The 27,453-nt window shown below is 42.9% G+C and overlaps 1 protein-coding gene across 1 annotated transcript in view; it reads right to left on the minus strand.

The window, feature by feature from the left end:
• Positions 1 to 4,727: 4,727 nt before the first annotated feature.
• The window catches only part of ARSJ (arylsulfatase family member J), a gene marked incomplete at its 5' end in the record, with an annotated part of 43,798 nt that continues 21,072 nt past the window's right edge, over positions 4,728 to 27,453 (minus strand). Inside the window, one exon of the mRNA XM_082482909.1 lies at positions 4,728 to 6,944. Within this exon, the coding sequence (XP_082339035.1) occupies positions 5,543 to 6,944 (1,402 nt within the window). The 3' untranslated portion in view covers positions 4,728 to 5,542. The remainder of the gene's footprint in view (positions 6,945 to 27,453) is intronic.

Below are 27,453 nucleotides of genomic sequence, written 5' to 3' on the forward strand. Positions count from 1 at the left end.
TCCATTTCATCAAGATCTTGACGTGTTCCACAGAAATGAAATGATGTACACTATTCAGTACTCTGCTGAACAGCAACGGAATGCTAAAGTGAAACTTGTATTATCTAACTGCTAAATCAAATCTTGCACTTTTTTTTTTTTTTTCCTGAGGCAATATGTATTTTCTGCCTGTTCTTGGAAACCAGAAAATCGAAGATTGAGAGCCATGAAAGAAAAGTTACTGCTGTCCTGAGAGTACAGTTCATTAAGTCAGTAGTCAACAGGTATACTCTTCATTCGAGCGTCTTTCTCTGAGCTAATGTTATCTTTTGGAAAAGCAGACCTAAAATTGATAGTGTAATTTATAGCATATGTCGTATGAAGCAAATCTAGTAAACGAGATTTTACTTGCTTTGCTTGAACATCCCTGATGAATATTCGCTGGGTTTAAAGCAAGATGACAAAAAGAAACTGTAGTTAGTCAGTGAATTTTCCATACTGAAAATTACCAAATATTTTTGCCAGGACTTGGGTATAATGCACAACCGTAGTCAGCAAAGGTACAATCCTGTGTTCATAGATCTCCACGTCTGAAAGAAAAAAGCCCCTATAAAACATACAGTATGTTATTTTCTTCCTTTCTTTTTCTTTCTTCAGAAATTTTCTGAACCGCCTTTGGAGTAGGAGCTGGTAGACCCAGCACCCCCAGTTTTGCACTGAAGAACGCCACGGGGAGGAATTCAGTACCTCCTTGTAGTTTAAGGAGAATTCAGACATACTCATTTCGTTCGGCTAATTGCATAGTGGAAACCACTCTTATTCTTTACCATCATCCAAATCTGAAAGTCCTTCAAATGAAAGAAATTTTAACAGCAAGCCCGTTCCTAGTTTACTCCCTAGATGCTGCAGCCCAGTACCTGACCCACTATGTTCTACCTTTTGCTGCTGTCTCACTTTCTGTTGCAGAAAGCTAACGCTCTTTACAAAAGGCAACTTTGGAAACGCGGATAGCTGTGTAAAAGCGCGATTGTTGGCCGCTGAACGTGCAGTGGGTGAAACACAGAGAAAGAAAAAGCAGCTCGTTCTGTGCAGCGGGATCACAAACCCCTGAGTTTGAGTGTTGTCTGGACGATACCTCAGATAACCCATTACCTGTCAATCCTGCACGGATGGAAACATGAGTGCTCTTTCATCAGCTCGAAATCCAATCAGCACCCATTACTTCCAAGGAGAAGGAGAAAGCTGCTGGGTTTAATGGCCTAATTCACTTTCCAGAAAGCCTGACGTCCCAGCAGATAGCGGAACCTTCTGGATGTCTTCAGACACTAATGACTCCATTAGTTACTCGTATTCCATGATGGAGCTCCACAACCGCATGGACTTTCCCCTCACATCTTACAACATGTCCCATACGCAAAGATTGCCGTTTTAGATGTACGTACCATTCTCGGCGCTTCCTTCGCTGGCCTTTGTCTGCAGCCAGGACAGCGTTCTGCCTCCAACTTTATGTCAAACTAAATAACAACGACGCAACAACAACAACAACAACAATAAGTTAACATGATAAAATTATCTACCTATTAGAAAAGTCATTCAAAGAGCTTTAGAATAAATTTAGAAAACCTGAAAAGGACAACACAAATATTTTTCACAGTTGCAACATTTTAAAAAGCAATTTGGCGTGACATACTACGTTCAGGGAGCACAGATCAGAAGTCAGAGCTTCCTCACATCTGGTTTGTTGGGGCTCTTTTTTTTTTCTGTTCTCAAGTTTTTCTTTCCCTTTCTCAAGTTTTTCTTTCTTCCTCTCTTCCCTGCAGTTAGCCTTCTCATTCTTCAGGTTGTCTTGGTACAGAAAAGATGATCCAGGGTCACAGCTAGCCACAATACAGGGACAAGGAAGAAATACTGTGTCCCTGCTCAGGCTGGTCCTCCGAGAGGTGTGGATGGCGCTAAGAGCAGAGCAGAGCGTTACTATCAGACTTCCCTCTTTCTTGTACCCATACAGCGTGTGGCGAACAGAAGGCTTGAAACAACTTAAAAATAATAGGTAAATTCTCCCTGCCTTTCCTCCCCCCACCCAGTCTTCTCCTAGATCTCTTAAAAATGTGGGCAGAGAGACCAGTTACTGACTTTGACCAAATGCCACTTGGTTTTCAAGAATGCCTTTGCACCAATACATCAGCCCAAAGTAAAGCCGTAACTCCCTCGCTATGTCTGCCCAGCAATTAGGAGGGCTGTAGGGTTTCCCGCAGAGGACAGGACTGTGGTTCCAGTAAGGCTAGTCGCCTTGTCTTGAACTGTCTGCAGTGTTTACCTCTCATACCTTCCCCCAGATTGGGCACGTAACACATTCTGAGACATAAATAACCTGTGAAATCCTTCTGCGAGAGCGGATGAACTACCTAACGACTCTGTAAACAGAAAGTCAGGTTCGAGAGCTATACGGCATCACCAAAAACTAGAGACCATCGTATCGCTGGAGTGAAAAAAAAGAAGTATTGTGTGAAAGCAGACAGGAAAACTGCAACACGGTGTTTTCACATCGGGATCTTTTCAGCAAAGGATTCAGGAAGGCTTCCAAATTGTGGGTATCTTCTCGCTCACTCTAAATCCAACCTCTGCCCTATGCCGGACTGGAGTACCTATTTCAAGGGCATCAGCCTAACTAAGAGCCAGTGCAGCCTTAGAAAACGTTCTCCCATTGCGTACTCTACAAACGCTTGCTCTTGTGGCACATTTATTTAATTTACAGGCACGCAGGAACGGATCCACGGTTCCGCTTTGCGCCAATTACTTTCAAGGACTCCCATTTTGCCTGCGAGAGAACAGATATAAATAATTACAGAATAAAATGTTGTCAGGGAATAATGCTCTCTGGTTGCGTCAGTCCAATAAAAGCCAAAGTAATCATAAAACTTTCACGGCAAAAGGGCGATCAATGATTCTATGAGGATAACGCTTTATTACAGCGCCTTGTTTCTATGATGCCAAAATAAATTAAAATATCTTAGTCCTTCTTCGTGTATAGTTTAGCTTGCACATCTAATTTTGGCCTTTTTTAAATGACCTTGGAGAGTCAGAAACGTTACTCTTCCTTTCTAATGCTGAACTCCGTGTGCAACACAGGGGTATTTCAAACATAAACATCACGATTTACGTGCTAAGTTGTGAACGAGACAGTATAAAGTTTCAGAATCAGTTCCCGCTCCCTTCGCCTCTCTCCCAACGCTTATTGCTGAAATGCAGATTCCTTCCCAAACTACAAAAGGTACATAATAAAAAAGTCATCGTTTCTACATTTGTCCAGTTTGTATCGATAGCTGATCCAGACTAAATTTTAAAAGTCTCACTTTTTCTTAAAGACAAAAAGAGATGTATATTTTCTCAAAGACATGAACTGTATCCATCACATTTTGCAGTATAATATCTCAAGACGTTATTATCACTTCTTTTAAGGACATCAAGGGTACATTTAAAAAAAAGGTGAGAAATTAAGAGAACATTTCAGTTCCTGATTACTCATTGAATAGTCTGGATCTTAAGTAAAGCTAGACAGATTTCTAAGAAAATTAATTAGTCCACAACATGAAAAATAACAGTGACAGTATTAAACACTTATGCAGATACACATCATCCTTTTATAATTATTATTTATAGGTAACTACCCAAGAAGTCCATTTCTGTCTTCTCCCCGGTATATTCATTACAAAAGTAACGCTAAAACATGACTCACTTGTTTCTAATTGTTCGTTAATGACGGCTTTATTCTGCTTTAGAGCTGCAAATATGCAATTTACTAGGTTTGAGCAGTATGTGTCTGCAATTAGTTTCTTTTCAAAAAAGGTCAGGGGGTGTTGGAGCGTTGGACATGATTCAGATTTTAGCGTGCACTGATTTTACGAATGTTTAATTTTTCAACTGTAACCCATTTATATAAATGGGATTTCTGAGTCAAGCGAGAGGTAGGTGAACAGCATGCTTATTTTGAATTTTACCAAAATATGCTATAGCTATTTAACAGATGAATCATCAATTTTACTGAACATAATTCATCTTGAAACTTAAATGGGCGTATGTATTGTACCAGTTATCACAGATCACCAAGAATATGCAGTCAGTACCTCCATTAATCATTCATGCAGCCACCTTGGAAAAGGGCAAAGTTTGAGCCTTGTCTCAAATTACATACGTATTGGAAGAAGAAATTCTATTTCAGAAGCGAAATGTCATAAAATCACCCCTGCAGCAAAAATAATGGCAATAAAAAAAGCTTACTGAGTTCATTTAAAATAAACGAGGTCAGAATTGATATCTTTGATGCAAAAAAGAGGCAGACTACTTTTATGAATGCCATAAAAATAAACTATTTTAATAGATACATAAATAAAAGGTTTAAAGTAGAATTTCCCCCCCAAACATAAAGATGGCCTAGCTTCTGTACAGAAACTGATCAATAGTCACGTGACTACTAAATTAAATAATCACTTTGTTACATTCAAAATAATTGGAGGCAAATACATAATGAAACGATGCACCTGAATCATTCTCCTTCCTCATCCTAGCAGTGTATACAGTATTCTCTTGTTTTACAGTACTCTGAGGATACGGATCTGTTAAATAAAACTCTGAATGATAGAGTGGAAATAAAATTAAAAATCAAAGGAACACTCCCCCCTCCTCCCCCCCCCCTCCCCCAACCGACCCTAGCACCCAAAGGGGTAGCTTGCATCACCCAGTAATTAAAGTTTTAACGGAGGAGAAGTAAGTATTGTGCTGTAAAATAAATTATGTCGTTTACATATTGTTGTATAGTTCTCTTAAAGTGTTTAAATATTACATTCACTTTGGTGATGTGTTTTTTGTCTACGCCTATAATAAATTACGCACGGCGTGTGCTAGCTGTTCATGGGTGTTGAATAACAACCTTCTGCTTTTACTGCAAAAGGGGGGAGCTTAGCACATCTAGGAAACTTTAAAAATATTTCTGATTTATGTAAGACAGACAAAATCTAATTCAAAGCAGCTTTCCTCCTATCATGCCCCCCTCCCCAGCACCTCTCAAAAGCTACTCTGACGGGTTCATGTTTTTGCTGCGTTGTATCAAAAAACGTCATAGGCTGGTGACTAACACTTTCTGACCCACAGAGGTTCTCAAGTTTTGTTTTTCCTTTCTGTCCATGAATCATCTGTCGGTTTGAGAACATCTGGCATTAACATCTCCATACTCTCCAAATATTCCAACTAATTTAGGCAAGGAATCGCTATTTGTCTATCAAAAATAAGTTTACCGAAATTAGGTGTTACCGCCGGTGTCCTCGGGAATGTAGCTGTGATAGGTGAGCACCATTCATCCTGTAGAGGAGAAAGTTTGTCATGTGGACGTTTACGTGCACTCAAGGCAGAGTGTTGGGATATCTTGTGCTGGTGAAGTCAGAGAAAAAATTAAAAGATGACAACTTTTGTCCATAGTGCAGAGCTAGAATTTCTAGTATATTCCGTCAGAAGTTCAAGAAGTTTGGGCCAAGCTGACTTAGACTTGGTAAAAGAGCGTGCTTAGAGTCTATCCACCAGCAAGACGTGAACGGCAATGTAACGATTGCCCTTTTTTCCGATTTGCTTTTTTCTTGTTCTTGTTTTTCTTTTGCTTGTTCGCACTTTTGCTTTTATCTGATTTCTTTTTCTTTTCGTCCTCTTTAAACCACGGGCCCCAGACTCCTCCGTTCAGCTTCGGGTTACTCCGAGGGTCCTTAGGTGGGTATCGAACGGGAACCGCAGTCTTATTGAACTGTGAAAGCCTCCGCAACAACTGCTTCACCACATCTGGATACCTCGCGGAGAGGTCCACTCGTTCATACGGATCGGCGGTTATGTTGAAAAGCCACACTGTTTTGCCAGCTGACCATGAAACGCGTTCATTGTGCCAGCGGTTGGGGCCCGCGTTACTGAAGGCCTGTGGAGGTACCCAGTCGCTATATCCCGGATTTCCCGTCAGTAGTTTCCAATGATTCACTCTGATGGCGGACTGAATCGCCGTGTTCCAGATCCCATAGCCAGCTGCCCAGGACCCATTTTTGGCTTTGGTGTAAATCGGGTCAATGTTGTGTAGGATATCCACCCGTGGAGAACGTCTACCTTCGCTAATGGTTTCCCATATATCGTAGCCATCCAGCTGGATATCTTCGTCGATCTGCCCTTCTGCCAGCGTGATCAGAGTGGGGAACCAGTCTGTGATGTGCACAAGCTCCTTACACACAGACCCTTTGTTTTTCAGAAGGGGGCTATGGACAAACCCAACAGCACGGATGCCTCCTTCCCAGTAGGTCCCTTTGCTTCCTCGGAGAGGCCAGTTACTTCCTCCGGCCATTGGCTGCCCACCGTTATCTGAAGAATAGATGATAATGCTATTCTCGTAGTAACCATACTTCTTTAAAGCAAGGGTTACGTTGTTTATGGCTTCGTCCAAACAAGCTAGCATCGCAGCGTATCTTCGCCTGTTGATGTTATTTATCGACCGATAATGTTCAAAATACTTGCCCGGCGCCTGAAGAGGCGAGTGAACAGCTTGGTAAGCGATATATAAGAATATAGGTTTCCGAGGGTTATGAGAAGCTAAGATTTGTTGCACTTTTTGTGTGTACATCTGCGTCGAGTAGATGCCGTTGTCATGATCCCAAGCCGCGTTGTCGTTCTCGTAGAGGTCGTAGCCGCATATCCCAGGGCTGTCACATTTGAAGTGAGTGTAATAGTCGCCGCTGCCCAAGAGCGAGCCGAAGAAAGTGTCGAACCCTCTCTGCGTGGGCATGCATTCTCTGCGGTAAAACCCCAAGTGCCACTTGCCAACCATGTGCGTTGAGTAACCGACCTCCTTCAGCTTCTGAGGTAGCGTGACGTTATCCAGAGGTAAGCAGTTGGGTTGGGTTGGCCGTATAATGGAGTGCTGGAGGCCGGTGTGTATCTGGTACCTGGGGGAAGGGAGGAGACGGTCATCAGGCGGGGGGGGGGAAAGAAACGCTCAGCACGGACACCCACACGCATAACTGTGACGGAAAACATTCCTATGCACTCAGCAGTTTTCTCTGGAAATATTTTGAAGTGCCTACGTCAAAAACTAGCGAGGTCATGCTATTAAATCTGCTGAAACAGGAGACCGGCATCTGTTCCGCTTCACAAGGGTTTAAGAGCGGTTTCACCCCCTCCTTCGGCCAGTGGGCAACAATACCGAACAAGAAACAGGCCACAGCAGCATCACACACTTCTCTCCCTGCTGGCCTCATCCGTAATGTTTTAATTTCCTTGTAGCTGTGAGCAACGTCAAAGGATCTCAGTGGCCCATGAACCATTATTTGGGCACGACTATTTTAAAGCCAGCAGTCAAAACTGCGGACCTTTCCGGCATCCCTTCTGTATTACGGTCATCCATCATGCGAGACGCATACGGGCCATGACTTAGCAGAGATATTACCAATATTACAGCAACCCAGTCAGTCATCGTCGCGCACGTGATGGAACACCTACAGTCCCACGCTCCGGCATTTATCTCCTGAGTAAGAGGCGTAAGCATGCGTGAAAAGCAAGTATCCTGGCCAAAACTCAGAGAGATGCACACGCCGTTCCAGCGAAAGAGGTTTATGAGCGATTGCTCGAAAGGAAACGATAATTTCATCCCTGGATCTCGTGTTCAGCAGTGGTTTTCTGTCTTCCCCTTAAACCGTTCGATGAAAAGTTTCCCTCCATGAACTGAGCTAGTCAAAATACCTACTCACACAGGAGAACAGATATTTAGAGGTACTTTTTTTTCTCCTCCACAGAAAGCTTTCACATGTCCCTATTTAACAACGATTATAGAAGATTACGTGGATAGATACAATTTTTAGAATGCCTCATAATTTCCTAGTGGTAAACATATCTACGACATATAAATATGCTGGATTTTGAGCACGTAACAGCAGTATATTTAAAGGATAGGACAATAAATTCTTCAGTGCCATACAGTCTATGTGTAAAGAATACATATGGCCTCCATATGATTAGAAAATGAATTCAGCATGGGCAGTAGTATCAAAAATCAAGGACAAATCTGTTTATACCAGTTTGACACTAAAAAATAAAACGTTACAGCACGTCGTAAACCAAAGAAGACTTCTCCCCAAGTGTGAGAATAGATGAAATTCTCAGTCATGAATAGGACAGCGAGGTCCACCAATACTGTGAATCTTCCCCCAAAACACTTTTTTATTCATTTCTGGTAGTAGGAGTTGGGACTTCCTGACACATTCTGCTAGCATTGCCAAGCTGATGGGCCTCCTGAGCTATCTCGAAAATTAAAAACACGAGGCTCTGCCTGTCCATAAATAACTCGAAGTCTGCTTTTATACGATGTCTTCCTGGCCAAGATCTTAGAAGGCACCATAGATGTCTTCAGTGCCTGCCAATCTGTAATAACTGTATAACTCCCATTTCATTCTCAAACTTATTTCCACAGAACCAGAAGCTCTACTCCAACTAATTTATTGCAGAAGCTCTGGGTGTTGCACGCCTCTGCCTGAAGCTAGCCGGTACCCGGCGCGCTGCAGCGCCGCTGCTTTGCTTTCTCTCTCCGGCGCTTCTTCCGAGCATTGTTCCTGTCGCCAGTTTGTGGACCTGGAGCCCCGCCACCCAACTGTCCCCACGCTCACAAGCCGGTGCCGACACAGGAGATGCCGCGGGAGTTAGCGGATACTCTCAGAATTACGGGTTTCTGGGATCCACGCTTTGCTTTTGCAGAAGAAACGGCACGCACGCAGAAACTACGGGAACTATGGTCACAAGACATTTCATTCCCTGCCCCTTCTCTTCCCTCTGCCTTCTTCAACTCTTGCAGTAAATTCCCTGTATTTGATCCAACCGAAAAAGTCCTGCCCCCCACCCTGCTAATTTAGTAAATAGCTTCTGCTTTCCTAAACCTTGAGAGCCGCCTCTATCTTGAGATCAGCCCCCAATCCCAGGCGGACAGTTTCTCCCCCGATAAGCTCATTTTGCTGGAAGTCAGGATTTTCTCTAAAAAAAGCCGTGTTGCTGTATCAGAGATCCTTCCACCCTTCTCCTGGGGGGAAGGGGCAACAGGATTTGCGACACATTGCAAAGCAACGTGCCTCTTGACAAAGCCTACGGAGAGAGAGCATGATATTCATACAAAGTTAATTCTCATAAAGAATTAATAAACAACACCTATGCCCCAGGGTTACATATCCGAGCGTGAAATTCCCCCGCTGTTAATCTGACAAGCACCGAACCAAAAAAAAAAAAATTTAAAAAAATCGAGAATTAGTCTCAGTTATACGTATTCTTATTAGTAAAATAGTCTGGCATACAGCAACGTCTTTTATTTCAGCGGTCCCCTGGGTAAGTCGTTCAATACGCTGGCTACGTGTCGCGGGCCCGCTTCAGTTCGCCGCCGCTGTCTGTTTTTTCATAAAACTTTGGTGTGTTCCCCATATGCGTGCTACGAAGCATGCTATTTACGGCATAGCTGTGCTTCTGAATACACATATATACACACGTCCAAACGGATACGCTTCTTTATATTCATATATGTAAAAAGGGATCTGCAAAACAACCGAATTTAAGTAAAAATATTTCAACTATAGGAACGTTTCAAAGAAATATCAGCCTCTCATCATCAGAATATTCTTCGCTGTTACAAAACTGGTCAAGAATTGTTTCACTTCTCTGTGCCGCACGCCTTCCTAATTGATCCATTATGTGCCAATATTACTTTTTCGGTGAAAGTATTTTGTTTTCAAAGGACTTGCGGATCATTCGTGGGAAAACAAAGTAATCTGAGCAAAAGACAGTTATGATATGGAAGTAAACGGCATAAATAGCAATAGGAAAGGTGTCTCAACATCACTGTTTTGAAACTGTATTTATACGGTGCGAGGGAAGGAAAAAACCTGAACAAGGCAAAACTTCAAGGAAATAAGAGGCAGATGCTGATTTAGGGGGAGTTCTCTAGAAGATAAACTCGTCAGCCCACGAAATGTCTGTGAAATACTTTCTACAGATTTCATCGCTTTCCGCCGCAAGACTAGCTAATTCTTTAGAATAAATTGGTTGAATTTAATCCCAAATGCAGAAAGCAAGTTATGATGATGAACACTCTGGAATTCATTATGATAATTACAACGCCAGTAAACAGTTAAATATAAGCAAATGCTGACAGGCCACAGAATCTAGTTTTATAGTTTTTTTTAGACTCTGACCTTTAATGGACAGTATTTACATAAAGGCAATAGAGTGATAATATTCCGTGTAAAGTATCTGGTTCCAGACTTGTGAACACTTGACGTGCACTTGATGTGCTCTCTTGCTCCCGACCCCTCCGAGTTTCTAGATCACGTTTGCCTCTGTTAGATACCTGGAACGCAAAATTCGCGGAGCCAGGAACTAAGTAAAACTTATGTGAAAGGTTCAGCTAATAACTGAAAATTAATTTATCCTCTCTACACGGGGAGGGCTCTTTGTGCTATTTCTACTCTTACTTCTATTTTACTAAGAGGGAAGTTGTTCAGATGTTTACACTAAAAACACTGTGATAACTGCTCCAGCCAAGGCAGCTGTTTCGCGCTAGTTGACCGTTACACCGCTTTGTTTACTTGTTTGTAGTGGAAACTTTAAAGCAAGAGACTCCCAGAGGGAGTATCTTGATGACTTTAGAGGCCCTTTGCTGCTTGGATGCCCAGAGAAGTATTTCAGAGGTTTCTGAAAATAAATGAACAAACAAATAAGCCCTCCATCCTGAGCCTGAGCTCATGATACCGCTTTCCACCATGATTTCCCTTCCTGTTTTGATCTAGAAAGACACAAAGCTGAGCCAGTGGCTTTTACATTACTCAGCGCTGGTGAGGCCACACCTCGAGTATTGTGTCCAGTTTTGGGCACCTCAATACAAGAGAGATATGGAGGTGCTGGAGCGAGTGCAGAGGAGGGCAACAAAGCTGGTGAAGGGCCTAGCAGACAAATCATCTGAAGAGCGGTTGAAGGAGCTGGGACTGTTTAGTTTGAGGAGGAGGAGGCTGAGGGGAGACCTCATCACTCTCTACAACTATTTGAAAGGACACTGTAGAGAGGTTGGTGCTGGTCTCTTCTCACAGGTAATTAATGACAGAACAAGAGGGAATGGCTTCAAGCTCCACCAGGGTAGGTTTAGACTGAACATTAGGAAAGAATTTTTCACAGAAAGGGTGGTCAGGCATTGGAATAGACTGCTCAGGGAGGTGGTTGAGTCACCATCCCTGGATGTGTTTAAGAGACATTTAGATGTGGTGTTGGGGGATATGGTGTAGGGGAGAACTTTGTAGAGTAGGGTAGATGGTTGGACTCGACGATCCCAAGGGTCTCTTCCAACCTAGACAATTCTATGATTCTATGATTCCTACCTTCAGCCTGGATGTGCAGAGACCATTAAGTTGTTAATGGTCAACCGCACCTTCAGAGCCTTTGTGGATGTAAATCCTGAGCTCCAGGAACGCACTGACATTTGGAGGCTTAATTTCCCCCTTCTGGTATGCTCAATAAAGCTAAATTAGTTCCCCGGTTCTCATCTGGAGAGCAAACCGAAGTAGAGAAGTGGCTCAACGGCAGTAACCTTTGCACGTTTGCGCTACCGTTCCCCTGAAGCAGAGAGCGGGACTTCAGGCCTGTGGAGCAGAAGAGATTCTCCTAGTGTGCCTCGCGTCCCCCCGGTGCTCTTGCAGTCTTAAACATATGTAGGCCAAACCAGCTTTCCTTAAAAAAAAAAAAAAAAAAAAAAAAAAAAAAAAAAAGTTTCCCTAAGGAGTTTTCTATTCAGTGTTTTCCCCCTTAACTTCGGGGTGGGTTCTGCACTGAGAAAGAAGCTGGGATGTTTCTAATTTGGTCATGTGCATGTCCAAAACTATTGATTTTAAGCTTTCATAATTTTAAAATACTGCGTGAATTGTCTTCAAACTGAGATTCTTTTAAGGCTCACTGAAGATTAACAAAGCAGCACAGTTTGAAGTTTCTAATTTCAGGAACTTTTGCTAGCACAGTTCTAGTTAGCACATGTGGGAAACGTATTTTTATTACGCTTGCATAGCTCAGGATACGTTGAATAAATTTTCTCAATTTTTAAAATAATAAACCCTAGCCTAGGACTTAGAAAAGAATACTTTAAATAAAAAAAAAAAAACACATTTGCCAGAAGGAGTTGCAAACAGAGCGATAGCACTGAGGTATGCATGCTACGTTAATTAAAGGGATCGTTAGGGACAATTAAGCATGTCCTTGTTAAAAATAATAAAATACGGCAAGAAGCTACCAGGCCATAAAGCAGGTTTAGGGACTGCTAAAGAACAGCCGTAGACATCCTACCTGAAGCTGTTTGTATAGCACAACAGCTCCAAATACCGCCATTCCAGATGAGTAAAGGATACAGAAATCGATGACGTTTTTTGCTTGGAGGTTCCCAGTCCTCAGCGGTCCAAGGTAGCGGGGAGAAAAAAAACTCCCTAATTTCCCCCTTGCCCCTACCAAATCATTAGGCGCAGGGCTCGATGACCAGTAAGAGAAAATAGATATAATAAAGACTTCTTTATAGTAGACAGAGGCTTTAGCGTGGAGCCCACAAACCCTAATTGTCAGAAAAAACTTACTTTGGGCAGACAGGTTTACTCTCATTTACCTCGAAGTCATTTTTGAGCCCTGTAAGATGCTCCCGAGGGAAGCAGAAGCTGCCCAGCAGCTCCCCTGCTTTCAGCCCTCCAAACTGGCCGGCGGAGAGCATGGCAGAGAGACGCCAAGTTCCTGATCACACACGGACCAACAGGAAGGAAAGAATCGCGCAAAAATGATCTCGCAGCAGAAATATTTTCCATAAAAACTAAGCGTTTTACGCCGAATCTGCTAAGCTTTTTAAAACTAAAATCGGAGAGCAAAGCTGGAAGAGGGGCCGGTTGATAGAGGAGACGCTGGGGCAGAGACAACAAAAGCCATCGCCTGCAGCCGCAGCGCTTCTTTCTCATTGTGTATTAAGTAAATTTACCGATGTTTTCTAAATTTTCACGTCTTATTTCCAGTCTTTTCCTAACTTAGAGAGGAAGAACAAGCCTTGCCTTTGCTAATTTCCCCTTCCCACGCTTCCACGAGAGCAAAAGCAGGCAGTGGGCATCTCAGCACTTGTTACGGCAGAGAGTTTGGGTATCTGTTGTAGACCAGACCGGGTTAGCTGAACTCCAGCAATCACAGTTCTTCAGTATTGATGGTCTATGGCAACTGTGTACTCGTCCATGGGACATGTTTTCTAAACGCTAGCGTAAAAGTTTGGGTTTTCAGGCAATATAGGCTTCTCGGAGACAGTGTGAAGAAGCGTTGAGCCTACGCCACGTAAGTCACAGTTTGTCTTTCAAAAAGAGGAGCTATGTAGCAGCGCGGGAGAAAGTGGGTTTTTTTTCTGCCCTAAGTTCCGGATACTTGGTTCCAAAGTAAAGTTACAGCTAAGGCTTCGGTTCAACATATAGTTTAAATAAGAATGTGATTTCAGCCAGGTAGTTAGCTGGCTGAAACAGGTCCAAAGTAACCAATTGGAGTTTGTGCCATGAACACGAGTGATGCTGTAGGTATGGAAATAACTCTCCAGTCAGCCGTGCAGCATTTTGTCCTGGTTAAAATTCTGACCGCCACCAAGGAGTGAAGGAAATGCCTTCTACATTAGAACACGATCTGTCAAAACCCATACCCTTTTGCTGAACAATATAAATTAAGGGTAGGAAGGATGTATTGGTTTACGCTGCCTATTTTTCTACCTGCTTAAGATTGTGGGTAAGAGATTTTGCACATCTACAATATTGTCCCAGTGGTTTGAATTAGACGTCAAACAAATTTATTGATATGTGCAAATGGTACTATAGCGAGGGAGTTTCTCCTCTGAGATGGTGGGGGCACGACTAACAGAAGAAAATCTCGGTGCAGAAAAAAGAAGAGCAAAATTTATTACCAGAGTATGGAGGCAGTGCCTCACTGGGATATGAGTTATGGTTGGAGGATTCAGATGAGCTCTGCTGCAGCGAGTGACATACAGAATACTGTGCCACAGCCTGACCAACGCTGCTTAATTTTTTTAATTTTTTTTTTTTTAAAGAAATTTGAGGGAGGCAAATACTGTCCATTTTCTGAAGTAGGCACGATCCCTCTGGTCCCCATAGTCCCGGTTCCCGACTATTCACCTGGCTGAACACACGCTGGGATGAGCCCTGGCTGTGTGTCGTTGCTTCAGGTTCCCTGCTGTCCCTGGGAAAGAAACGGAGGTGTGCGGGCAGGGAAGCCCGAGGGAATCTGAACAGCCCCCTCAGAACATTTTCTCTGCCCAAGTCTTCTGCCACCGTTAAACGTATGCCAGCAAAAAACCTCTAAGAATCTATCAGGTTGTGGCTGCCCCATCCCTGGAGGTGTCCAAGGCCAGGTTGGACAGGGCTTGGGGCAACCTGGGCTGGTGGGAGGTGTCCCTGCCCGGGGCGGGGGGTTGGGACTGGACGATCTCTAAGGTCCTTTCCAACTCTAACCATTCGAGGATTGTACGAACATTTAACCCTTTTTACCTCCTAGCTTGTACCTTTAAGATTTTTGGGGGGACAGGCGGGTTATGAATGTAGATGGATCAGAGACGCAAATGCAACAGTAAAGACAGAACGTGAGCTCTGAACCTTTGCAGACTTTCACTGTGTCGGCGCACGTAAAACAAACCTGAAGTTTTCACACGCAGACATGCCCACGTTCATGTCATCTTCAGCTGTATTCCTTGAATTTTTACATGCTTATAAATCAGAGCAGAAAAATATCCAGTTCTAAGCCCAGCGTTTACATACAAAGTCTAACTCCAATTATTTACTGTTTTATCACTCTGGCAGTGCTGCTGCAAACGTTGCACTGGAAAGAATCTGAATCTTGCCCCGCTTTCCCGTTTTTCGGGGTGGTGGCAGGGCTTTCTGTGTGTTTAAATCAGCTAAGGCTCTTCCATCAAATACAGGAAAAGAACAGGAAAAAAGTAGCGATTTATTCGTGGACTGATAATGTTAGTTTTGGTCCAATTACCTTTTTTCAAGGACCTACAGGAGTCGAGGTATCCTTGGGTTAACCAAACGCCATTTGGATTTCGACGCATTAACTCAACCCCAAAGTCATTTGGAAACTCTGACCTCACGCAAGCCCTGACATTCGGTCATTTGAATGACGCCCTTACACCGCTGCATCGCTTATACTGCGAATGCATTTTTAGCATCCGGCACCTAGAAATACCACCGAGAGTTACATGAACAAAAATAAACATTTCTCAGGAGGGACTTCCAGCAAAATCCTCGCGGCGTTTCAGAAGCCCCGGCACAGCGACGGACCCCGCTGCTGGAAAACCAAGGCAGAAAATCTAGAGGTTTGGGGGTTTTTTGTTTTTTTTTTTTGGTTTTTTTTGGTGGCTCTATAATCTGATCAATTTTGCATCTCAAGGGTATGGACCCTCTTTTATCTTCCCAGCTCCCGCTGACGCAACTGGCACCCCGGGAGCGAGGCAGAGCTCGGTGAACAGCAGGAAAGAAACTCTTGTCTCCTGCGCAGCTCGCTTTAAAGGGAAAATAACCAACGGTGGAACCAAGCTGGGAGAGAAAAGAAACACAAACCTTTATCTGCGCTTCCTCCGCGTTACTCTCCCCGGTTGCAAGGGCAGGGGGGGGGGGGGGGGGGGGGAAAAATCATATAATGAAACTCAAGCAGAAGTTTCAATTTTAAATCACCCCACAAATTAAGTTGTAATTAGTATTTTCAGACACTAATTCCTTTGTTTGTTTTTTTTTTTTTTTTTTTTTTTTTAAAGTTATTAAACTGGCAGCATATCCCCCACTAACCTTTCCTGTCATTGAGACAATTTATCTGCTCAAATGGGAGGGCAAAAAGGATAAAGGAGGACGTGGGAGTCGGCAGCAGCTGGAATGCAGATGTGTACATGCAGCTATTGTTTTCTTTGCTCCCAGTTCGCTGCAGCTGTGGAAACAGAGCACAACACTTCCAACTTTATCACTGAATGTTATTCACTTAGAAAAAAAAGGGGGGGAGGGGGGAAGTGTGTGATTGCATAATCGGCGCTCTCGGTTTCATGTCTACATGTAAGCGACATGAAAAGAAAACAATCTGACTACATACTTTGCATGCCAACCACAAATCCAGACGTTGCCGCCAAATTCTGGGCCCTCAGCAAAAATAGATCCCGTCGGATATGACACCTAATCAACATGTTACAAGGAAAAGAAACGCAGCGCTGGGAGTGCAGGAGTGTACGGGAGCTACACCGGCAAGAAGAGAAGGTTCACATACACACATTATCCCTATTTCTCTGAGGTTAAGGCAAGGAAATGGCAAAGGCAAACCAATTCATTAGTAAGGGATGAATTTTTTAGTCCCACTTCAGTAGGTTTTTTTTTTTACAGGAGGAAAACTAGAAGAAAACAGAAAAAAAAATAAAATGCCATGTACTCATATGAAATATTTTTCAGCTAAAATTCTCAAGGCTGAAACTCTGTGACAGTTTAGGAAAATTAGTTCATCTTTATATAAGAAGAATTTATTCCGTGAATAAATCCCCAAGCTGAGGGATGTGAAAGATATTCACTGTATCTTTCACAAGAAGACATCTTTCACAAAAATGACATACTTGATAGCGGTCCTTAAGGTAGCAGCCAAACAGTTATTTTCTCACCTTATACTTTAATTAAAGTACCCATTTCGACCATTTATTACTATTTCTGAATTAATATTGTCCTTATGTATTATTCATATATCCAGTACTTAGAGTCGATATCAACCTAAGAGCTGTAAAATGACCTTGAATTGACGGCAAGGATGACCGAGGACAAAACGATAAGATGTGAAATATAGGTTAACAACCACCATACCATGGGTTTATATGATATCATTTGAGAGCGATAATTGCTTTATAATTAAAGAACATTATGACATTGAAAAAAATAAAATCAGGATTATTTTGGAGCTTCAGAGACGTCTCAAGTGTTTTAGATACCTTCACACAACATCCAAACTTTGTGAAAGGTGTAATTTTCTATTAAGCATTGAACAACTACCTAAACATACCATTTCTGAGCCTGACATTGGAGAACGTCACAGTTTCATCGCTTTATCGAGCTTAAGTATATCATAGGCCATTAAATTTCTTTTGAAACCTTAGATTAGTCTTTAAGACTCTAATTTAAAATTAGAGATAAATTATTATTGAGTATGCTAATCAAGCAGTAATGGCCACGATCTCTCTTTAGTATTTTTAATATTCCTATTACCCTGTTCTATGATACGGCTGAAGCTCAACTGTCTCAAAGCACCTATTACAGGAAAGAGAGAACAGATTCTGCCCCCCTTAATCAATATGTAGCTACTTAAATAGAAGGATCAATTCCATCAACTTCAGTTGAATACTCTTCTAGATAAATTTCTGCTCAGCGTCATGAAAATATCAAAACGACTCCCTGAATTAATGCATGAAACCCCTTTTCCAGTGTAGAGATTCATCGTGAATGCTGAGTAATTAAGAAAGATTCTGGGATGATTATTTCTGTTTCACCTCAATTTTGCTATTCTATTTGTTCTGCTCAATGCGGTCTATCATATAACATTATTGTAAAACACCTACACCATTGCCTCAAAAGGAAATTGTTATCTCTGCTTTCATCTCCCGTATCTCACGCAACAATTCGGCACAGCAGGATATCCACCTACAGCGACGCCACATAGCTGAGCATTCATGTTTAAAGCTTAATTACACATTTCTAGGCGCTTGTAACTGATACTGCTGACACAGCAGTTGCGTATTAAATGATAAACGGTTATTCACAACTGAAAAAGTGAGAGTGCACAATCCTCTTAATCCACTTAATCAACACAACTTTAAGTTTTCCACGACAGCGACGCCCACCCCGACACCTCCTGCTGAAGATCTTTAACGCCATCATTCTTGTCAGCAAGACAACGATGGTCTTCGCTGCTGTCTCTACAGGTATCCTGGGACAGACACAAGCCAGAAATCATTTCATGCCACTCCGGAGCTTCTGCTAGAACGGAGGCAATTCTCCAAGAGAAGCTACAAGCCCTGATAATATGAGGAACAGCTTTATCTGGATTGAAAAAAAAAAAGAAAAATGCATTTTGACTTTTCAACAACATATTTTTCTGGGCTGACGTTTACTGGCAACAGGAGTGGCACTGAATCACCAGCAAAAGGAATAACCTTGAGGTGAAGGAGAAGGCTGGGAGCCAAGAGACACGCTTTCTCCTGGGATCTGCACAGTTTTCAGCCTGAGCGTTGCAACTGACCTCTAATTCTTTCCTCCTCCTGACACTTTCATATTAGTTTCTGAAGCCTTTTGCGTTTCTCATGCCTTTAAGCAGGGATGGCACCGTGTCCGTTCTACGACACGGCTAATGCTCAAAATGGGCTTTTTAACCTTCTGATAAAAAACAAAACAAAACAAAACACTGGCAGGATGCAAAGGAGCCTCACCCTGACGCTAAAACCAGTTTGTAACCGAATTTGTTAACAACACAGCACTTGCAAGCATCTACTTATTTACAGTGATTACCGGCAGTTGCGTACAAATTCAGTCACGTACTGCTGGCTACGGAGCCACCTCCTGCTTCCTCACTAAATTCAGACTGTCGTTAGCGCTACCGGATTTTCTTTTCTACTTCCTAATTCACTTGAGAAATATGGTATTAAACCCCATTTATCCCCGGAACTGACCACAACACGCAAAAGGCCATTTTTGGTTACGGCGATGGCTGATGTCGCAGGCGCCGCACGCAGCTCCCAACGAAATAACGGATGGAGGCGATGAAGGATTTTGCTAACCTGGGTCCCAGGCGAGAGGTTCCTGATTGACAACGTGGGGAAATGAAACGTCTTTGTTTACTCACAGGGGAGATTCAAACGTGGACGTGAAATGCTTTCGCTGCCGTTACCTGCGTGGATGTAGACGTGGGTGTGCTTTGGTAGCAAAGGAGGAGAGGAGCGGGGAGCGGTGTTTCAAGGGCTGTCAGTCATCTACGTGACAATTTTTAACTAGCACAGCAGAGATATCGCATGCTGTATAACAGCGGTATGAAAAGGCGAGTAAAACGTCCGTATTCAAAGCACGGCGCTTTTCTTCAGGGACTTTCAAATTTCTGCAAAGCAATAAAAGCACGAAGACAAATTTAACTCTTTCCCCACGTAACCCCAAAGGCTGTGGTCATCAGTTTCTTTGTCTCTTAAAAGCTCCGTGTTTTGGAACTCAAAAGGAGCAAAAAGACCAGCTTCGGCAGGTACCGTGCCCAGCTCACTGCGACCCATCCCTTCCAACCGGAGTAAATTAAAATGCCCCGAGGTCCAGCCCCCGCGGCCGCCTCCGACGCTGGCCGGGGGACGCCGGGAGCTTGGTGCCTCCCAGGGCTGTCGCCTGCTCCTCTACCAAAGGGACGCCAGTCGCTCTCTTTGCGCTCCACCCAAACGGGGCAAAGGCCAGCAAAAAAGGCGAAGGCTGCTGTTACGTAGCAATCGGAAAGCCCTCCGTTTCGGTGCTTGACGGCAGCCCACGCGTTCGGCGGCTGCACCGTGGCAGGGCACGGGGGGCACCGGGAAGCCTCCTCCCACCATCCTCCTTCGCTCGTCCCGTCCCTTCCCTTCCATCTCCTACGGCACGGAAGAGAACAAACTGGAGTTAATAAGGGACAGAGGTTAACAGCACATCTGTTTCTAGACCTCCATGCGACTGAATAATGAAGTGATTTGGATAAATGCTTCTTTACTTCCCTCCTAAATCCGGCTTAGCAAAACAAGTAGGGCTATCTTGGATGTCACCGCTGCGCTCTCTAATCCTTTCTAACGAGCGGTAATTTCTCATTTATACTCTTCCGAGTGTCCAAAAGCCTAAAAAAAACCTGAGGCCGCAGTGCAACAGGCCTGGAAATAAACCGGAGTCTAAGATAGGGGGTGAATGGAAACAGGTGCCTCATCATTGTTAGTCCAACAAAAATCCAGAAAGCGCGTCTCTTGCATGTATAGCAACCATGCCCAAAACCAGGCAAAGCATACAGAAAACATTTTCTACAAAATGTCAATACATTCACGAAACCGTGCCTTATTTAAGATGTTAGCAGGTGATTTTGATCCCAGACAAAATACCACAGGGATGACTCATGTAATGGAGTGAGTTGAATAAGCATAAGGAAGGTGTAAATCGGACACACACAAAGTTTTGGCAGTCCGCATTCAATATATTAAACAATTAAATCCTAGTACGTTCGTGGAACCTATGTATCAGTGCCAACAACGCTGTACGCCTGTCTTCTGTGGGGCTTCCCCCCCCACCTGAAAACATTTCTTTCCTAAGAGTACTATTAGCATCACATACCCTGTGAGAAGTGATTTAAGGACAGATACTCTCTTGAAAATGTAAACCCCTCACATTGAGGTAGGAGGTATACTATTCTGTATGTCTCATATTCTATACTCCGCTATGAAAGAACTTCAAAGCAAAGAGTAACTTGGCAGAGGTGGATGGGATTATCAGCCTGATTCAGACATCAAAGCTAAGGATGAAGTTTTCACTGACTTCCCGGAGCCCTCGCTCAGACCTCTTATTTTGGTACTTTGGAGGGAGCTGCCCTTTCCGCACTCGAAGGCACTCAAACGGGCCACTACCAGATGGACACCTGAGAGTAACCCATTTTGTTCCACTGTCAGACCAGACGATGCTCTTACATGCAGATTTCCCTCGTTCAGCTGTATGCTGCTGTTCTTCTCGAGTTCACTACATCCCACCCATGTATATTACACAGAAGGAGTGAGCATAAATGATGCTGTTGTGTTACTAATTGATTGCATATATTGTCATAGCCCGTAAATTTCCATTGCTAACTTCATCAGTTGAAAGACAAAATCAACATAATATTGTAAATTAAAAACAATTAAGAAAAACTCGAGTAGTTTAAATTGTGATCTTTTAGAATGTGAGGCATTTACTTTTTCAAAGATTTCTTTTGGAGCCTTCCACACCTGCTTAAATTCCTTGGAGACAGAAGAGCTTTCTTGAACAGGACGGATTTAAACAACTGCCTGTTCTTGAACTGATGCTTAAGTGCGCTTTCAGACTTTGCAACATCACAAGAATTTTAGAAACCAGTCTATAAGTGTTGTTACAGCTAAAGACAAATAGGCGCCTAACGGGATTCTCAAAAGCATGTCCCTAAATCTCCATGAAATCAATACAAGTTACAGCAACTAAAAAAGACCACTGACTCCCAATTTGCATTATTAAACTTCCTTAAAAAAAATAAAAAATAAATGCGGTCCTGCAAGATTTTTTTGTAACCCTTGCACGCCCGCCAGGGCAACTGAATTGATTCAGGTGGGTACAAACTTATGTATACTCGCGTGTGCACGCGGAGGTCTAATATGACATCTAGGTGCTTAGAGTAGCACGGCAGCTTTTTTATTAGGACAAAATATGTACACCGTCCAAAACGCTTATTTTGACAAAGGAGATCAGTAAATTATTCTCTGTTTTGACTTGTAATCCTCTTGGCCCAGTAGAACTGTATATTGTTTAAGTAAATACATGAACGACGTAGTCCTACCCCCTCTTTTTGCCCTTTTGCAAAGGGCATACTCTGTTTTCTCAGAGGTTCCAAATGATAATATAATCATCAAAGAAAAGCAACTTGTACACATTTGATCTTCAACCTCAGGGTTTCTTGTAAGAGTCGAGTATTTGTTGACAGAGACGACAGGAAGACCATAACCCATCACTCCTTTTCAAACACCACTAACGACATGGAACATCGCTCAGTGGCAAACAACTTGTGGCTCCCAAATCACTTACGTCCTTTCAAGGTTGTGAAATTACGAATTTCAGTGGTTAATAATGATGGCAATAACATCAAAATTAACAAAATGCTGTAATGCCAAACAAATGGAGCGTCGTCATCGTTTGGAGTCTGTTCTTGTTATTGTCACCATCCATCTCCGCGTGGGGAGAGGAATGTGGGAATTGTGGGGACTGCAAAGGGAAAAGAGGGAAAGAGAAGAAAGAAGAATCAGGCACGCTTCGTATCTGTCATGAATGAGAAGACAAAATATTTCTTCTCTCTTCAGGAGCCAAGAGAGTTCAAGGAGGGGAAATTCGGCACAACTGAACGCAGGCACAGTAATTTGCTGACATTGTATAGTATTGTCTGCATTACGGCTGTGCAATACCACACAGAGCTGATGAGTTGTGACAATACCACAGAGCTATCTTCATTTGGGAGAACGTGAAGATGTTAACAAAACTGCCGAGTATCAGAACATCGCATCTGTTCAGTTTTGTTTGTACGACGCTGTTCCACTCGCTAAACAAATCTGTCTTCTCAGTGCAGCTCTAATGGGTCACATAGGAGGGAAGCAGCCCAGAAGAAGCTGTAAACCCTTCAGGGAGCCTGTCAGCTAACTCACTAACACCACTCTTATCTATATTTTCCTATTCGTAATAACAATATATAACTGGTTTACACAGCTTTTCCTTTTCAGTCTCAAAACGTCCCACAAAACAGATAAATCAACATCCCCGTTTTAAATATAGGCACTGCGAGACGAGGAAGAACGACGCGTCTCGCAGAAGTAACCCGGCACACCAAAGGCATAACTGTAGAAAGAGCCCTGGTCTTCCCAGTCTCAGCCTGGGGCTCCACAATGGCATAAGAAAAGTCCACGATTTGGGTCAGGGCCCCAGAGATGGAAAACAAGAGAGCTCTTAAGAAGGCAGCCTCGCACAAGGGAAGGTTAGAAAGGCAAGAACATAGCTGGATGCATGACACGAACGGCTTTTCACTTCCAAACTACATCAAGTTTGTCTCTTGACAACTTTCTCCACAGACTTTTATCCATCTACGTTAACCAAACCTGAAACTTCCTGTACTGCATTCCCTCGCTACGTACAACCGGAGCATAAGTCATCACCAACTTTGCAAATGCCGTCTGAGCGCAATGGCCTTATCGAGGATCAATTAACCAGGTTTCTCACAAGAGTGGGTGCACACTATAAAACACATTCGCAACTTGTTCGGGGAACGTGCCCCCGCAACTCAACCACGCTGCCTAAACGCACCAGTTCCTCACTGGCCGTCCCAGTTGACTTGTTCAATGTTCAGCACATAATATATTTTGGATTCTCGTAATCTGGCTGCGCGACTGTAAAATTCCTCAACAGTTCGTTTTATGCCCAGCTTTTCCTGAGCAGTGCTCTATAAATTGCAGGACCGACTTCTTAGCTTTTATTTGCCTTAGCGTCAAACACGTGCTTTTCGAAACCAGGCTCACGTACGCGGGTTCAAAATCAAAACGCAAGAGAGGCGGCTAAAGAGTCAGCAGCAACAAAACGGGATGGCAGCAAAAGATCCCTAAAGCCTTCGCTCAGGTTCCTTGGCGAGCTCAGAGTCCGGGCTAAACATACATTTTGGCTCTGACGTGGGAAAACGAAGTTTCTTCTATCTTTCTGATAGAATCTGTGCAACCGACAGGGAACCAGTACTGACGGTCATTTGGGGAAACAGCATCAACCTCCCCCGGTAAGAACGGCGACTGCTGCACCGTATTAGGAAAAGAGGATATGAAAGAAAGAAGGGAAAGAAAGAAAATTCCAGTGAGACCACATTAGAATCGGAGCGGAATTTCGTGATTTCATTAGGGCTTGATCCAGTTATTAACATTACCCGAAACTTTAAATTAAGTCTTTCATTACTTTTTGTACGCTTTCCTTTACAGTTTTCCGTAAATGCTGTTTTAGACATAAAGCCAGTGGTAGGTATTGTTATATAAGTGCAGTATTTTAAAAACAAATAGCTACTTATCTAAAATCAAACAAAATTTGAAAAACATCTATTCTAGACACAACAATATGTAATAACAGTGTAAAGGACACCGTGAGCTCGCTAACAGGCAACATTACCTCTCAGGCTTTTGCTGCCTGGAAGTTAAGACTTCTTTTCTGCTTTGGGGAGCGGGGGGAAGATTTGGGGTTGTTTTGGGGGTTTGGTTTTTTTTTTTTTGGACTGTCATTCAAGTTTTGAAATGTCCGAGTTGCCAAATTTACCGTCCAGTAAATTTTCTGATGTCGCTTCCTTCCTGCCCCTTTTTCATTTGCAGATTGCTTTATTATGCAGAAAAAAAACCCCAAAAACAAAAAAAAAACCCAAAACAAACTAAAAAACCTTGTGGCAAACTAGTTTTCTGCACTTGGTCACAATACGCATAGCTCGGAAATGATGCATCAGCCTAGGAACAATAGAATAGCAAAGAACCGAATTATTATATTTGGGAATGGCACACACCCTGGGACAGCTGCAGAAAAGCCACGGCTGGACACACTTTCTCTTGAAATATGCAAGTTAGGTTCAGTTGTGGGATGTGAAAGAAAGCTTTATGCTATCTCTTCGCTTCTTCGGTATGTTACCTGAGCTCCCTTTCCCCTTTGTTTTCACAACAGCACATGAATATTTTACGAACTACGGGTCTTTGAACTGTGTTTCTCTGTCCCATCGACCGATTCCCGTTTGTCTCTTTGAAACTGTATCTCATACGCTATGAGAAGTTCATCGTCCACCTCTGTCAAAAAAAAAATCCCCACCGAAAAAAAAACCGCAACAGCAATTCTGTTTGTTGCCAACGCTACACGTCAACTCGAAGGACAATAAATTTCCGCTTAACGTTAATATCAAGGTCGAGTGGAGACAATTGTATTCTGATATATTAGAAGCAGTAAAGCTCAAACAGCTTTAATTCATTTTTTATTTACCTTAAGTTAGCCGCTCCCAAAGACACAATTTAAAAGAGGAATACAGGAAGAGTATCTTCTCTTTCAGCGTGGATTAATGTCAATCCTGTTTTCCACCAGAAAAAGGAAACCATGGCTGTATATGTCTATGTATCTTACCCCATATCTGGAATTGGGGATGACGGTGACACGGGGGCTGTTCGGGGGCTATTCCAGGCTGACATTCAGTGCTTCATAACGTTCACAAGGTTCTGCAGCGTTATGGAAAGATAAATTTCTAATACAAGGCATTTTATACAGTCCATCAAAGTATCTCAGTCCAACATAGCTAAATGGGTCCGCACTAATTACACTTTCTAGAATCCTCCAAACTTTTCCTGTTCAGAAGTGCCTTTTCCCCCCCCACCCTCCATTTTTTCCCATCTGTCTTCATTCTCATTCCTGCGGGATGAAGGAAACAAACCCCATGCTTCAAACTACAGTCCACTGCAATTTTAGCATCTCAGCTAGTATGATTGGTTTGACAAGGAAATCTCTGCTTTCCTTCTGAGATTACCTGCGTTCCCGGTACAAGATCTGAAATATCTGTTCCAACTCTTTCCGAGTTGAACTCGAAATTAAGATGTCAGCTTCACTATGATTTACAGCACTTGCTTGGGCACAAACCTCCTTTTTATTTCATTTGCTCCAGGAAACTCTCTCATCGGTATTCCTTCTGAGCATATAAATATCCTTTGCATCAGCTATATTTAAGGATTTTATGTGCTGGATAAAAGCCTCGCTGGGTCACTGGGACCAAACTAATATGAGCTTCACAGATTCACCTACGAGAAGTTCCGATTTCACCTTCTGCTCTTGTTTATATGGTTTTCTCCCGCATGAATGTCACTGCTTTGCCCGAGTTCACCTATTTAGCCCTCCACGAGGCTTCAGGAATTTGGTGCATCTTCTACAGGTTTCCCACATTTCAAAGAGCCTACCAGTAGACAGTCAGGATAGATATTCATGTTCCTATCTTTTTCTGCCGCATGATAGACTTCTCCAGCACACTAAAAGCACTTTTGAAAAGTCAGAGGGATTAAATCTGGTCAGCTTTCTGGTGAAATAATATTTCCATCAAAAAAAAAAAAATCATTAAAACAATCCAGGGAAAACCAACCATTTAGTGGAAACAATAGTACCAAAAGTTTAAATTGGAAAATGTCGTAGAAGAGCGGACGTGACAGCCTTGATCATTAGCACCGTGGCCCGAGATCGTAAGGAGCCCGCATCTCTATCAGTTGCTCTTTTTAACGCGTGCACTGAACAGGGTCTTGAGCTACACTGCAGGTGAGAACTCCAACTATTGCTCTGCAGACTCAGTCTCCAAGTCAAAGAAAAGGGCAGCAGCTTTAATGGTGAGAAGAGACCCCTTTTTCTGACAGCTACAGGGCTTACAAGGGATATCGGACAGGCAGGGTTGAGTTCCTGCATTCAGGTTCCTGATTCTGATCCCAGTCTCCAAACCATGTCCTTTAACACTAGAAGTTAAGAAGTTTGTTATGTCTTTTGCAGGAAAAAAAAAAAAAAAAAAAAAAAAGACCAACACCCCAACTCTTGTTTTTCTCTTGGTCTCATGCATCAGCACGAGGTGGGACACTTTTCAGATCTCAGAAGAAGAAAAACGAGAAAAATAAACCTCTAGCTCTACTACGACAGAAGGACATAAACAGAAATGGCAAAACAGGAGTTCGATGGTGGCAGGCGCAGTTCAGACATTTACACAACCTCTGAAACAGCTGCAGATACTCTGGTGGTAAGAAACAGAAACCTGGAGCCAACAAAATCAAAAGCACTGTGTTTTGCTCATCCACCTGTTTTTCTTTTGCTTTTCTAGCTGAAAAAATATTTTTATTTTTTGCTATCTTCTGTTGAGATGGAAAAAAAAACCCATAAATTCTCATTCTCTCCTTGAACCTGCAATTTCCAAGGTGCGGTACTGAGACAGGAAAACGAAACAAAACAACAATCTCACAACGTTAAAAATTTCAAGACTATTATGGAGCGCTTGATTAGCCTACAGATGGAAAAGATAGATTTAAATTAGCTTGCTCAACAAGTGGAATCATGCGAAGCATACTATACCTTTTAATACCCCCCCCCCCCCTCCCCCCCAACGCATATACGCTATTTCATGCTCTCACCAGAAAAAATGATTTCTCCCACTCACTCCCTCAGGAATGCGCTTACAAAATTCTGCTTCTCCTGACTCAATAACTCCTACCTTCAAAATTCTTCCCAATTACGGCCACGCTTTCAGCTGCTTGTTTAAAAAGCATTTATTACCTGCAGATAGTTTACTTTCTAGAAAAGAAACCAAAAAAATGAAACACTGTGCCCGCACCTTTCCATCCCAAAGTAAACCGGCAGCTAAATAAGCAAAACACAGATTGAGGAAAGGTGGAAACTCTCTGTTGATTTGTTTCAAACTTCCCTCGAGGCGTAGGACGAAGTACACAGGACTCCGACTCTATTAAACAGTGACATCCTCTTGAGATCCCGTTGTCTTTACCCCCTCTTGGAGGTTGCCCACCCCAGAGAAAATTCGCCTCGGTCCTAGCAGAAACCATAACCTAGCAGAACCCAAAACTTCAAC

The sequence above is a fragment of the Vanellus vanellus genome (genome assembly GCF_965231255.1).
Source record: "Vanellus vanellus genome assembly, chromosome: 4".
Taxonomy (NCBI): Eukaryota; Metazoa; Chordata; class Aves; order Charadriiformes; family Charadriidae; genus Vanellus; species Vanellus vanellus.